Here is a 12,181-nt window from a genome sequence, read left to right as displayed (position 1 = left end):
GTTACGGCTCTGCTTATATGTACATGGCAGGAAGTACTATTCTTGGCCAAAAACAAAAAAGTTGGGTGGTACAAGAGGGGTAGTAAGTTTGGTTCACTTTGCAGAGGCTGCACTTTAGGGTGAAGAGGAGGCATGAGCCTTAATGTGCGCTGGGCAGGCCATCCAGGCACTGGTGCAAAGCAAAGATTATTTGCTGTGTGCCTTGGGTGTGCTTCGAAGTGAGCACTGTAGAAAATACAGCTTTTTCAAAGTAGTTATTATTTTCCTTACTGTTTTAAATGTAATCATGCAGAATATATATATATATATATATATATATATATATATATATATATATATATTAATACTACTTCTATGCACATTGTTACATTCAACAATTGCAATTTTGAATATTGCAGGATGATATGTCGCTGTGCCTATTATAATACTTTGTCCGATACCTTAGGGCACGTCTTTCCATACTGTGCCTGTATGTGGACCTGCTGAATTAGTGCTAAGCAGGATTTTGTGCCGTTCCATGATTTGGTAATGGATCCCCCTGCAGCAGTAATTATGTGGATAACGATCATTCTGCTGGAAATGGGAAATTTGTTGAGACCTAAATTTAGCAATGCCAGGGGTTAGGGTCATAGAGATGATTCTGTACATTAGAAATTAACTTTAAAATAGAATTTGAAATACTAAGTGGATTTGCAGGACTACCTTATCCGCTGCAGCACATAACCTAGTATATTTTATGAAGACACATGGATTTTAATAAAAAAGACCATTGAAGCGCTAGTTAATCGTGATTTTTTTTTTCAAACTGTAATTCATCAAGTGAATTACCTTCTGTTCATTAAAGTTGTTTCCTTTTCCCCTAGGGTTGCCAGAACCTAAAGTTGAGGATGTCTTCAGTGGCATTACAGTTGGGCAAGGATTTTATACATCAAAAGACTTCTTACCACAGGTGGCTAAAGCAAGCAAAAAAGGTGAGTACGTCTTAAAAAGGAATCACATAATCTAAGTATCTTGTGTGCAGTCAAGACAATATAATACAAAGAGAAACATCTCAATTTCACAGCGTTCAGTATTTTCTGCTGTGTGGTGTGGGATTGCAGCCTTCCTGAATTACCTATCTGTGTACAGCTCACATGCTTATGGTGTATATGTGCAAAGTAATAACTAAACACTACTTACCTATGGTTGGCTGCCGGTCATTCCACTCAAATCCTGTGATTAAAGATCTTCAGAGAATGAAGTGGAAGGCACTCGGCCTGATTCATTAACAAACGCCAATATCGAAACATGTATTTGCCCTATTTAGCATAAAATCGCTCTGCATGGTTTAAGGCTTCATAAATAGGCTCCTTACACATGACTTATGTGTGTGTATGTATATATATATATATATATATATATATATAGTGAGAAAGTACAGCATTCACAGGAATCCGACACAGGTATGCTGAACCATTTAACTGTTTATTTGCAGTTGCCAGGATGGTAAAACTGTTCCGACGCTGGTTCAGCAATCATATCAGAGACAGTACACAGAAATCCCCACCACCTACATCTGGCTAGACATTACTTCTCTGTCTGCAAGCCGGCCACTTACTGGCATCGGTGGTCCCACCAACACATACAGACAGTGCCTTAATTCTCCACCCCACTGTGGCAAATATCCCTCTTTTCCACAATATATATATATTTATTTATATTTATATACACTAAGTGACATAAAGATTCCCTTTGCAAAACTATGCTTACAAGTTCTTTGAGCAACGTAAAAGTCCAACTCTGGACTGTTTCAAACACCTGATTTTCCAGCTAGAAATTTTATCTTTGTGCTTTTGTCAAGTAGCAGTTGCTGAACCTGCAATCATATGTAAATAAACCTATGTACTTATTTGATGAGCACTTTTCTACATTTTTATGGAGAATCAAAACCTATACTAACACTGTAGCTGTTGGCAAGTGTTAAAAGTTGCTCACCTTTGCTGTAGAAGTTTGTTTCGAATGTATGTTAGTTGGAAAGCCAGAGAAACACCAAAGCCGTGTAATAGAAATAAATTGCTGGTAGAACAAAGAGGGAAAATGCAAATTTGCATGTGATATTCATTCCAATTGTTTATGCAAGAAGTGGAAGCGGTAAATGCGGTTGACATTTGATAGATTTTGTTAAGACTCAATAAAAAGGTAGAGCCAAGATTTCATAGTTAACATTCACATTAGAACAGCAGGTTTTTGTTGAGTTCCTGGTTATAATGGAAGCAGAAAGTGTACCCTCTGGGCTGTTGAATGATGGACCAACTATCATAAAAATTCAGAAGCAAAATTAATCTAGAGTATGAACATTCTTGCCAAAGTCTCTCCAAAAATTCTCAGTTCACTTTAACTTTCTCTTTTTTAACACATCTTTCTTTTACCTAATAAAATATTTAATGTCACCTTTGGATATTTTAATACTGAGCAGCATCAGGCTTTTGTTCAAGGTAAATAAATATCTGGCATAATGTTGCACCATTTCATTATTTAACATATGTGTTTCATTATGTAGTGAATGTGATTTGGCTATGCACGCAAAAGATAAATTATGCTCCTTGCGGCAGCTAATAATAACCAGCCAGTAAGAGTCATGCTGTATCATAGAAAGATTAAGCACTGCATCTCATATGATTGCTACAGTGCTAGAAGGCTTCATTATGTTTTTCTTTCTGTGAAAAGATTTAAATATATATATATATATATATATATATATATATATATATAAAATCTCATCTAGGAGTTTAGCTACAGCAATGTTTTATGATGCTGCAAAAACATTATAGGGAAACAATTACTGGAGATTTTACAAAGCAATAGATAGAAGTTCATAGAAGTGTATCATTATGTAACTTAATTTGAGGAAATCCATTCTAAAATTTTCTTAGGCTTTTTGGGTGATCTGCATATTTGGGTGATATGATAATGATTTAAGCTGCATCTCAGCATCACTAGGTTTGCAGGTGAGCCCACTGGTCACATATCAAGTATAAAATTGATAAGAGAGAAACTGAACTTAGGGTGCGGTTTGTTGTGTGCTCTAGAGTGATAAGTTGTGTATTTTAATGAATGTGAGTAGGGACGTAACATGACCATTGTTGCCAACATTTACAGGCTGGCCTCCGGGAGTCTCGGAGTAGAGGTGGACGTGAGGGGGCGGGGCTCCACAAATCGTGACATTTTGGCCCCGCCCCTGTGACGTAATGATGCAAATGTGTCATTTTAACTAGGTGGACGGGCCAAAATAATGGCGATTCCCGGAGAATCACATCATGGAGGCTTCAAATCTGCCCACTTCACTAGGAAGTGGGCAGATGCGGGAGAATTGCCAGCTCTCCCGGGAGTCCAGGAGACCTACCAGGCATTCGGGAGTCACCCGGGTATTTCGGGAGAGTTGGCAAGTATGAACATGACATTGCTGGGCTCCATAGCAAAATTTGGGTGAGGGCCCTGCAATGCCAATCTACCCTTCGAGTCTTTGCTTTGTTCTCAGAAGAGTAAAGCAGAGATCTCTTATGAGTATGCGTGGGATCGTCAGTGCCTCAGCAAACCCAGAAGAGGCCCTCCTCTGGCCTTCTGAGCAGGGACTCAGTATGGTGACCTGGCAATACCACAGACAAACATCCACCTTTACACCTTCAACACAGTTATTAAAAGCCAACAAGCCCAACTAGGCACAGAGGGTCTGATTCATCAAGGCACATATCTACCGATTTTGAGTGTATCGTGTGCAAAATCACTTTGTGTATGCCCAGAACTGGACCATACACTAGTAAACACAGCCTTGTCCACTATGCCTTCAAGCACAAAGGACACTTACTATAGCCAACAATTTTGTCGAGTGAATGGGGCGGGAAAGTGGGATTTGGCCATAGTCAATTTACAATAAGGATGTGCCAAACTCAAGCACAAACAGCCACATCCGAATCAAGCTCTGAGCATTGCTGAGTTACTTGTTTTTCTGACCCAACTTTTGCTCAAGCTGCAGAGCTAGTCTAAATCCTGAGTACTAGTGATGACAGTCTCGTATGCATGCTATAACATGCCTTTGCAACCAGGAGCAACTGTAAAATTGTTTTTTATGTTCAGTAGACATTAAGAACAACCTAATAAATACTGTTTTATCATTAATGCCTATTGTCACACATCAGGGTCTTAGCTGCACTTGCCATATCCGCCACTGTCATATCACGGCTACCCGGGTCCCTCATGGTTGCCTGCAGCATTCTTGTCCATCACTTTACTGTTTGTAAACAAACACATACACATTTTCTTCTGCATGGGTGCGGCCATCTTGGATGCAGTCAGGTGATCATTCCAGACCAACCAGATTCAGCAGCTGTGATCACATGAACTGTGCAGCCAATAATTGTTTGAAACACTCTATTTAAACCTGCTGCTGAGTTCTGTTCATTGCCAGAAAAACACACGTCTCTCCTGAGTATAGGTCTTGGCTCCAGGTTAAAGTTGTTCCGGAACTGTTCATGATTCCCTGGGCATCAAAGTGATCATCTACTGTGAACGTCCTGCATTACCAACTGAACCTCACTTTGCAGGTATCCTGCATTCTAAAGTGCATATCTTCTTTCAAGAATCCTATATTACCCAGAGTTCATCATTCTACAATTACTTTGCTTTTCCAAGCTGCTCATCTTTCTGCAATATTCTGCCTTCAGCAAGAGTGCTCACCTCAGTAAGAACTTTGCACCATCCAGTATCTATTCTGCAGTACCAGTGGCTTTACCAGTATCACCTGTTCTGTTGCTACGGCTGATTCTGAGTCTCTAGAGCTTATTCCCAGTTCTGTGTATCTGTGTGTGGGTTCTAGGTCTGTGGCTGCCATGCAGTCCTGAGTTTGCCATTCCATGTCACGGTTCTGAGTTCCTAGTCCCTGTCTCCAGTTCCAGTTCGTTCTGTTCTGAGATTCCGTGTGTTTCCTCGGTTCTAATTAATGGATTCCAGTCCCGTGTGTCTGGCTACAGGGGCTGGGATTGTGTTCCCACAAACAGTTTCAGTTGGTTATTACACCGGATTCCAATCCTGTACCCAGGCACAGATTCCGGGCCTTAAACTTCAATACTGCTTGTGCTACTCTGAGAACTCTAGATTAGCAGAGAGATCAACAAGGCCACTAGGTTCCGTTTCAGTCCTGCTCCAACTAGACGCAAGGGTCCCGAATCTGAGCAAAAAATACAGATGACCGTGACACCCATATTATGAACAGGTGACATTAAATTATTTATTTTTTTCGAATTTATAATCCACATAGATATTGGACGTATTCTGCAATGTCTTGTGCATGTTGCTCTTCTTTCTGAAGCATTCACTACTGTGTTCCCACCGTTTGGGGCTGGATGAGATCTTTGTGAACTGCACTGTTCGACATAGGATAATCTATTGAATTAAGCATCTCATGATAGTTATATGGTGAATAAATTAAAGATGCAGGGGGCAGGTAGGTATAGATGCTGTACCATTTTTAAAACTATTTTTTTCCCAATCCCATGTGAAACATGCTCCTCATTCTGCCCCACTGCCATTTCCTACCTTCTTCCCCACTATCTTACTCTCGCTTTCTTTTAATCCCTTCATGATTTCTGAAAATTAAACAGAAAGTAGGGGAGGAACAATGACCTTCTGAGGAGTAACCAGGAAGAAGTAAGCAATCTCTTCACTGATAATCACTTGATGTTGGGCAGAGACCTCTAATATTTATAAATTTAACGCAGTCCAGAGATGGCGTGTACTAATGAGAGAAGAAACTCAGAGCTGGATAGATCACGTTTTGCTGCCTGCAAGGAGCTCTATGGTGGTGGCGATAGATGGTGAAAATGGAGATAGCGCCAGCAATAGCACTGCAATCGTTAGTGCTAACCTCATAATAAATAAGCGATTTTTTTTGTTTCTCCTATCTCCAGTGAATACAACCATTTTTGCTGGTAAAAATCTTCGCACTACTTGATAAATAGAGCTCTATGTATTGTACAGTATTTGAAATAAAAATTGTAAATTCACTACCTTTGTTGGTAATGAATGAAGATTTACCCTGTTGTACATCAAATGGAACAGTTGCAGGTGTATCCACATCATGCGTAAAATAAAGCTAAACATTTCTATCTATTCATCATTTTACACTATTGTAAACCAAAAATTGACTGAGGTATGACTTACTACTAGACTGAAGATGCAACATATTAACTTCTTCTCTGTCAAAATAACTTCCAACAGGCAGAGCATTGCAATGTATTCTATCCACAGTAATTATACTAAGGTTTTAATTTTAAACATGGTTTAACATATCTAATTTTAGTATTTTAAATAATCTAAATTTAACAAAGGAGCTTTGAGCAGTTTTCAGAAGACTGTTTTTCATTTAATTCTAGCTTGGCTTAATTAAAAAGTTAATTGCTTTACCTGGCACAGGAGATACTTAATTAGGTTGAATATATTTATATTATACAGTGTACTATTTTTATTTTTTACTATGGTTATATTGTTAAGGTTGTATCTGATTTATTTGCAGTACATTAAGCACAGCTACAGTAATTTAATATCTTAATTTTCTTTTTTAATGTAAATTAAAAGTTGGGTGTTCTAGTAGCATAAAACTGAAATGTAATTTAAGAAGTATAAACATGGTGCATGCAAACCCATCTTTAGCTGAGTTAAATGTAGAATGTTCCTCCTTTGAAACATTTTACAGTGAGGTTCATCAGGGGACTTGTCTTTCAGAACCCAATATGTACCCACAATGTAATCCCAGATCATTTCAGTGTTATTTTATTAATACATCCTCCAATAGACTGTTTTATGTCAAAATATTTTGCATTGGATGTAGAGTGTTGACATAGACCTCCTGGATTTACTGTTTTTGTGCAATATACTAAAAAGGCTATACGAAGAAGGGAGGGGACATGATAGAACACAAAATAAGTGTCAGAATGGTATTCTGTTATGTTCCTGATCTACTTTAGCCCTAGTCTGAGCCCCTTTTTGTGTTCATCTTCATCACCATTTTCACCTATTTATATAGCGCCGCTAATTCGCAGCGCTGTACAGAGAACTCATTCACATCAGTCCCTGCCCCTTTGGAGCCTACAGTCTAAATTTCCTAACATTTACACACGAGAGTCTAGGGTCACTTTAATAGCAGCCAGTTCACCTACTAGTATATATTTGGATTGTGGGAGGAAAAAGGAGCACCCAGAGGAAACCCACACAAGCATGGGGAGAATATTCCTTCGGTCTTCCTCCACCCTCCTCTCTTGCGTATCCGGCTGCCCCTCGGCCATCTCCTCCAGAATGTCCGCACTCTTTCTCAAAATTAACATTTCTAAAATTGAATGACACCATCTCCTCTGTCCCCTAATTTGGCTGCCTGGTCGTCATCCTCGACTCCTCCCTCTCTTTTGCCCCCCACATTCAATCCCTTGCCCAATCCTGTTGCTTCCAACTGCATAACATTGCCCGCATCCGGCCCTTCCTCTCTCAGGATGCTACCAAAACTATCATCCATACACTCATCATCTCCCGTCTTGATTACTGCAACCTTCTCCTAACCGGCCTCCCTTGCTACCACCTCACCCCCCTCCATTCTATACTCAACGAGGCTGCAAGACTCCTCTTCCTTTCACGCTGCTCTTCTTCTGCCTCCCCTCTCTGCCTTGCTTTACACTGGCTCCCCTTCCCCTAGAGAATCCTGTTCAAACTACTCACGATCACCTGTAAAGAGCTCTCCCACTCCACTGCCCCCTATATCTCTAACTTCCTCTCTTCACACTCCTTCTCCCTGCACTTTGCCAATGACCGTCGCCTCTCCTCCACTCTGATCCCCTCATCCCACTCCAGAATCCAAGATTTCTCCCGTGCTTCCCCCCTGCACTGGAACGACCTGAGTCGCTCCATTCGTTTATCCCCCTAACTTGTGCTCCTTCAAAAGGGCACTTAAAACTCACCTCTTCCTTAAAGCTTATCAGCTATCCACTTTACCCTGCCTCGATCGCCTCTGCTCACTCTTATCTCCGCTCTCCTCCCGCCCCCTTTGTTTCTCTTCTCCTGTGCTATCTCTTTTACTGACTCCCTTCTGTGCCTGATGTCTGTTTAGCCTCCCTTAGGACGTAAGCTCTTATGAGCAGGGCCCTCTTCTCTCCTGTCGCTATACCTACTCTTCTGCTCCAATAGCCATGCCTGGAGTTTACAAAGCCTTGGTATTATTTGTTTATTGTTCTGTATTGTTTCACCCTGTATTGTATACTGTTTTGTATTTGTACGGCGTAGAAGTGCTAACCAGTAAGGTGTTCAATCTTAATCTCCCCATGTTTACTTAGTTTTGAAGTGGGTGAGGATAGAACAACTTGTGATGAATCAGATAATCAGAATGTTCACTGCCACACAGTGTTTCAGGTGTTGCATATGCTGATCTTGTAGGAGGCATTCACTGTTCCACACACATTATACTAATGAGGACAGGTGGTGGTTTGTGCCAGCACAGTGTCACGATGTGAAAATGGGAATGGAGGCAAGCAGGAAGATTGTGTGTGTTTGCTTGTGTGTGCGCAGTGGCGGAACTACCATTCGTGCAGCAGGTGCGGTGCACCTGGGCCCATGGAGATAATGGGGCTCGCTACATGGGGAACTAGCGAGCTGTGGGTCCCGGTTCCCTCTTTCCTGCTTCCCTGCATCGGGGCCCACAGCTTGCTAGTTCCGCCTCTGTGTGTGTGTGTGTGTGTGTGTGTGTGTGTGTGTATCAAATGCATGTGTATATGAAAAAACGTTCATAAATTAAACTTATTTATCTCTGGAATCATTCAGTCCATATTTACAGAAAATGTGCCCCAGTAAGCTCCTATAGTGATCATGGCATTATCAGAAATTAGAATGAACAGTTCCACAAATTTGTCATTATGCATACACTGGGATTAAAGACATACATGGTATAAACAGCTTGGCTGAGCTTGGTCTCCAGGTGCCTATATATAAAGGCTTCAAGTGCCCATTTTTGAATACAAGCACTGACTGCCAACCTTCCATGTTATCATGACATATCATTACATCCTGAAGAAGTAAATATGTAGGGAATCCAAAAATATCCTTACCAGGTAAATGTCAATATACATTTCTTCCTTAACCGACATAACTTTCAATAAAATAATAATATTCCTATAATATCTAAAACGTACTGAGGATTTCTATACAATAAAACATTGCATGTGATTTGAATAGCTGAGAAATTATCCGTAACAGAGACATGAGAAAGCTTATTTTAACAATAATGTTAGAGTTTAAAATCCCCTGAGAGTAAAGGCAGATAAAATGCAGTTTCTGTAAGAGTACAGACTATGAAATTACGTATATGAGCACATCTTACGATATGGGAATAGAACTGTCTTTCAGTGAAGCAGAATAATGTGATAGTGACACTCTGTGCTTTGGAACTGCAAGATGCAATTTTACACTGCTTTAAGTACATGTATCTTTTTGAGTTGACATGCAAAATGGTTTAGCTACTTGAAAATGTCTTCACTCCCCTTTTCATTACTCAGGAATGTGCGCCTGTCACTCTCCGCTGCCGTCCATAAAGGGAGCTGTTATCGTCCTTGGAGCTGGAGACACTGCTTTTGACTGTGCAACCTCGGCATTGCGTTGCGGCGCCCGCAGAGTGTTTGTGGTATTTCGAAAGGGATTCACTAATATCCGAGCTGTTCCTGAAGAGGTACGTTTTAACAACACAAATAAACAAAGACTAATGATGAGAAACAAGGCATGAAATAATGTTTTGTATTTGTAGTCGGTTTAATACAGTGATGGGCAACATGCGGCCCTCTAAGGCTAGGTAAACACTGGAGGTTTTCCAGCCGATTATCGAGCCAATCACCGATAAACGACCACTAGGGCACATATTGAGTTAGTGTGTGTACTCACACATTGAACGTCAATCGTTCCAAAGTGCCGATTGTCATTTAATTTGGTTGATTGTATTGTTTAATAATCTCATTCCAATCACATTCCGATCATGTAGTGTGTATGCACTCACGATCACGATCTCCATAGGGTTTACAGAGTCATGGTCTTTTCAGACTATGCCGACAATGAACTTGTCCTGGTGACTGAACGTAGAGAGTGCTGTAGATGGAATAGTTAGTTTGTTCGTTCTAAGACAGAATATTTCATTTCAGAGTCAGAGAAGCTTACAAAATTCATAAGGACATGTGGATAGCTAGAACCAGGCGGTTTTAATCAGTGCGACAGGAATGAATGAATGAATGAATGACTATTGTGCTATCATTCTCTAAATGACTAGAGGACCAGATGAAGAGCACAGATCTGAAAGTAAATCATGTCCATGTGTATGCATGAATGTGTATGCAAGAAAAGCTCTCTAAGATGTGATTGTTATAGCTTTTACACAACTTTAAAATGTCTGGTGATATGTTATTAAGCATATGTGTCTTTCTCTTTGATTAAATGTATTGTCCTAACTAATTACTTAGATTAAGGGTAATGTGCAGGCCTTCTGAAGATGCCCTGAGGTGAATCAGGTTGCCTATCACTGGTTTAGTATGAATATGCAATTTCTTTGCGACACAGACCTCCATCAGAAATCAAAGACCACCATACAACAGAACTGTTAAACCCTCCCCCCCCCCCCCTGCCCCCAAGCAGCTTTATTAGTTTTTAATAATTTACAAACTTACAACATACATTAAGATATTGGCAGTAATATTAGGCTATAGCCCCAAAATGAAAATGACACCTGATAATGATTTGTAAATATAGCTATATATGACTGGTAATTTTATTTTCTTACCAGAGTGTAGGCCAGTGTTGGCTAACCTGTGACACTCCAGGTGTTGTGAAACTACAAGCCCCAGCATGCTTTGCCAATATATAGCAACTTATTGCTGTAAGGGTATGCTGGGACTTGTAGTTTCACAACACCTGGAGTGTCACAGGTTAGCCAACACTGGTGTAGGCACTGATGATTATTCTGTAATTTGTCAGGAAACGGACACGTCACTTATTTATTAATATTTTGATTATATGAGCAAATGATGGGTCCACAAACACAGTCCACAAACACCATTTTGGGGGCTGAAGAAATATTTTGAGAATGTAATCCAACATATTCATGTTAATTTGGCCACTCAGGTTACAGCTGAAGTATATGTATTTATGGTACAATGACTGAAAGGAAGCAAAGGCATGTACTTTTGTACTTCAATTAATAGAACAAAAATGACCATAAATGAGCAACCTCTTAATTCCCAGAGGAGGACATTATTAAATCAGAGCAACAATCCTATAGCAGTCAATAGTCACTTTTTCAAAGCTACACAGATGCCCAGAAATAAAAACCTCGGATAAATGTATCAAGCTCCGATTTCTGCAAGTCGCCGGAAATTATCGACATTGTAAGAGAAATATAAAGCGGCGATGGCTTGTAAAGGCAAAATTGCCTCTTTGTACCCCCTTCAGTACGAAGAGTAAAATAAGCAATCAGAAAACAATTGGGTACCTCTTGTAGTAACCTACAACCTTTCAGTTCCACTTGGTTAAGAAAATTCTTTTTAAAAAACATAGTTCAAAAATAGATTAATAATATTAGAAAAATAAAAAAAAATTTAGAAAATTACCTAAAAATGTTCGATTCAAAGAATTTTTTTCATTAATTTTCCTTTGTTAGCGCCATCCTGAGATGAGTATTGTGACGTACATGTGCCGCCACAAAGCTTGTTACATAGACTTCCCCATGCAAAGCAAAGATGGGAAGCAACGCCAACGAATATTATCGCTTGTAACTTTTTGTCAGCCATAGGGCTTTTCACTCTTTAATAAATGTGCACTGTATTTCTGTGTTTATCCCCAATTCTAAAGGACTACAGAGTATGCTGGGACTATAAAACATAAATGTTGAAAATAATAATAATAAATAGGGCATTTCGACTAGTTTGCTAAGACACATCCAACAACCAACATAGTAATAATATTTTTAAACTGATGCATTCCTGTGAAGTTGTATCTGCTTAATGATGTTCGCACAAAGTAGCGCGTAAATATAAATAATGTGCAATACTGTATAAAAGGCAGTGGTACATTTGTAGACAACAGATTAAGAAGTATAGCAATTTTAAGTAAAAAATGAAAGCAGACTCACAAA

The 12,181-nt window shown here is 39.7% G+C and overlaps 1 protein-coding gene across 2 annotated transcripts in view; it reads left to right on the top strand.

Annotated features, from left to right (window-relative positions):
* Positions 1-12,181, top strand: part of DPYD (dihydropyrimidine dehydrogenase) — an 816,112-nt gene that overhangs the window by 358,531 nt on the left and 445,400 nt on the right. For both annotated transcript variants that reach the window (XM_075182332.1, XM_075182333.1), the window contains exons 9-10: positions 864-971; positions 9,567-9,736. In XM_075182332.1, the coding sequence (XP_075038433.1) occupies positions 864-971; positions 9,567-9,736 (278 nt within the window). The remainder of the gene's footprint in view (positions 1-863; positions 972-9,566; positions 9,737-12,181) is intronic.

This window comes from Mixophyes fleayi, chromosome 8 (assembly GCF_038048845.1).
Source record: "Mixophyes fleayi isolate aMixFle1 chromosome 8, aMixFle1.hap1, whole genome shotgun sequence".
Classification (NCBI taxonomy): Eukaryota; Metazoa; Chordata; class Amphibia; order Anura; family Limnodynastidae; genus Mixophyes; species Mixophyes fleayi.
This window is presented reverse-complemented; position numbering and strand designations above follow the sequence as displayed.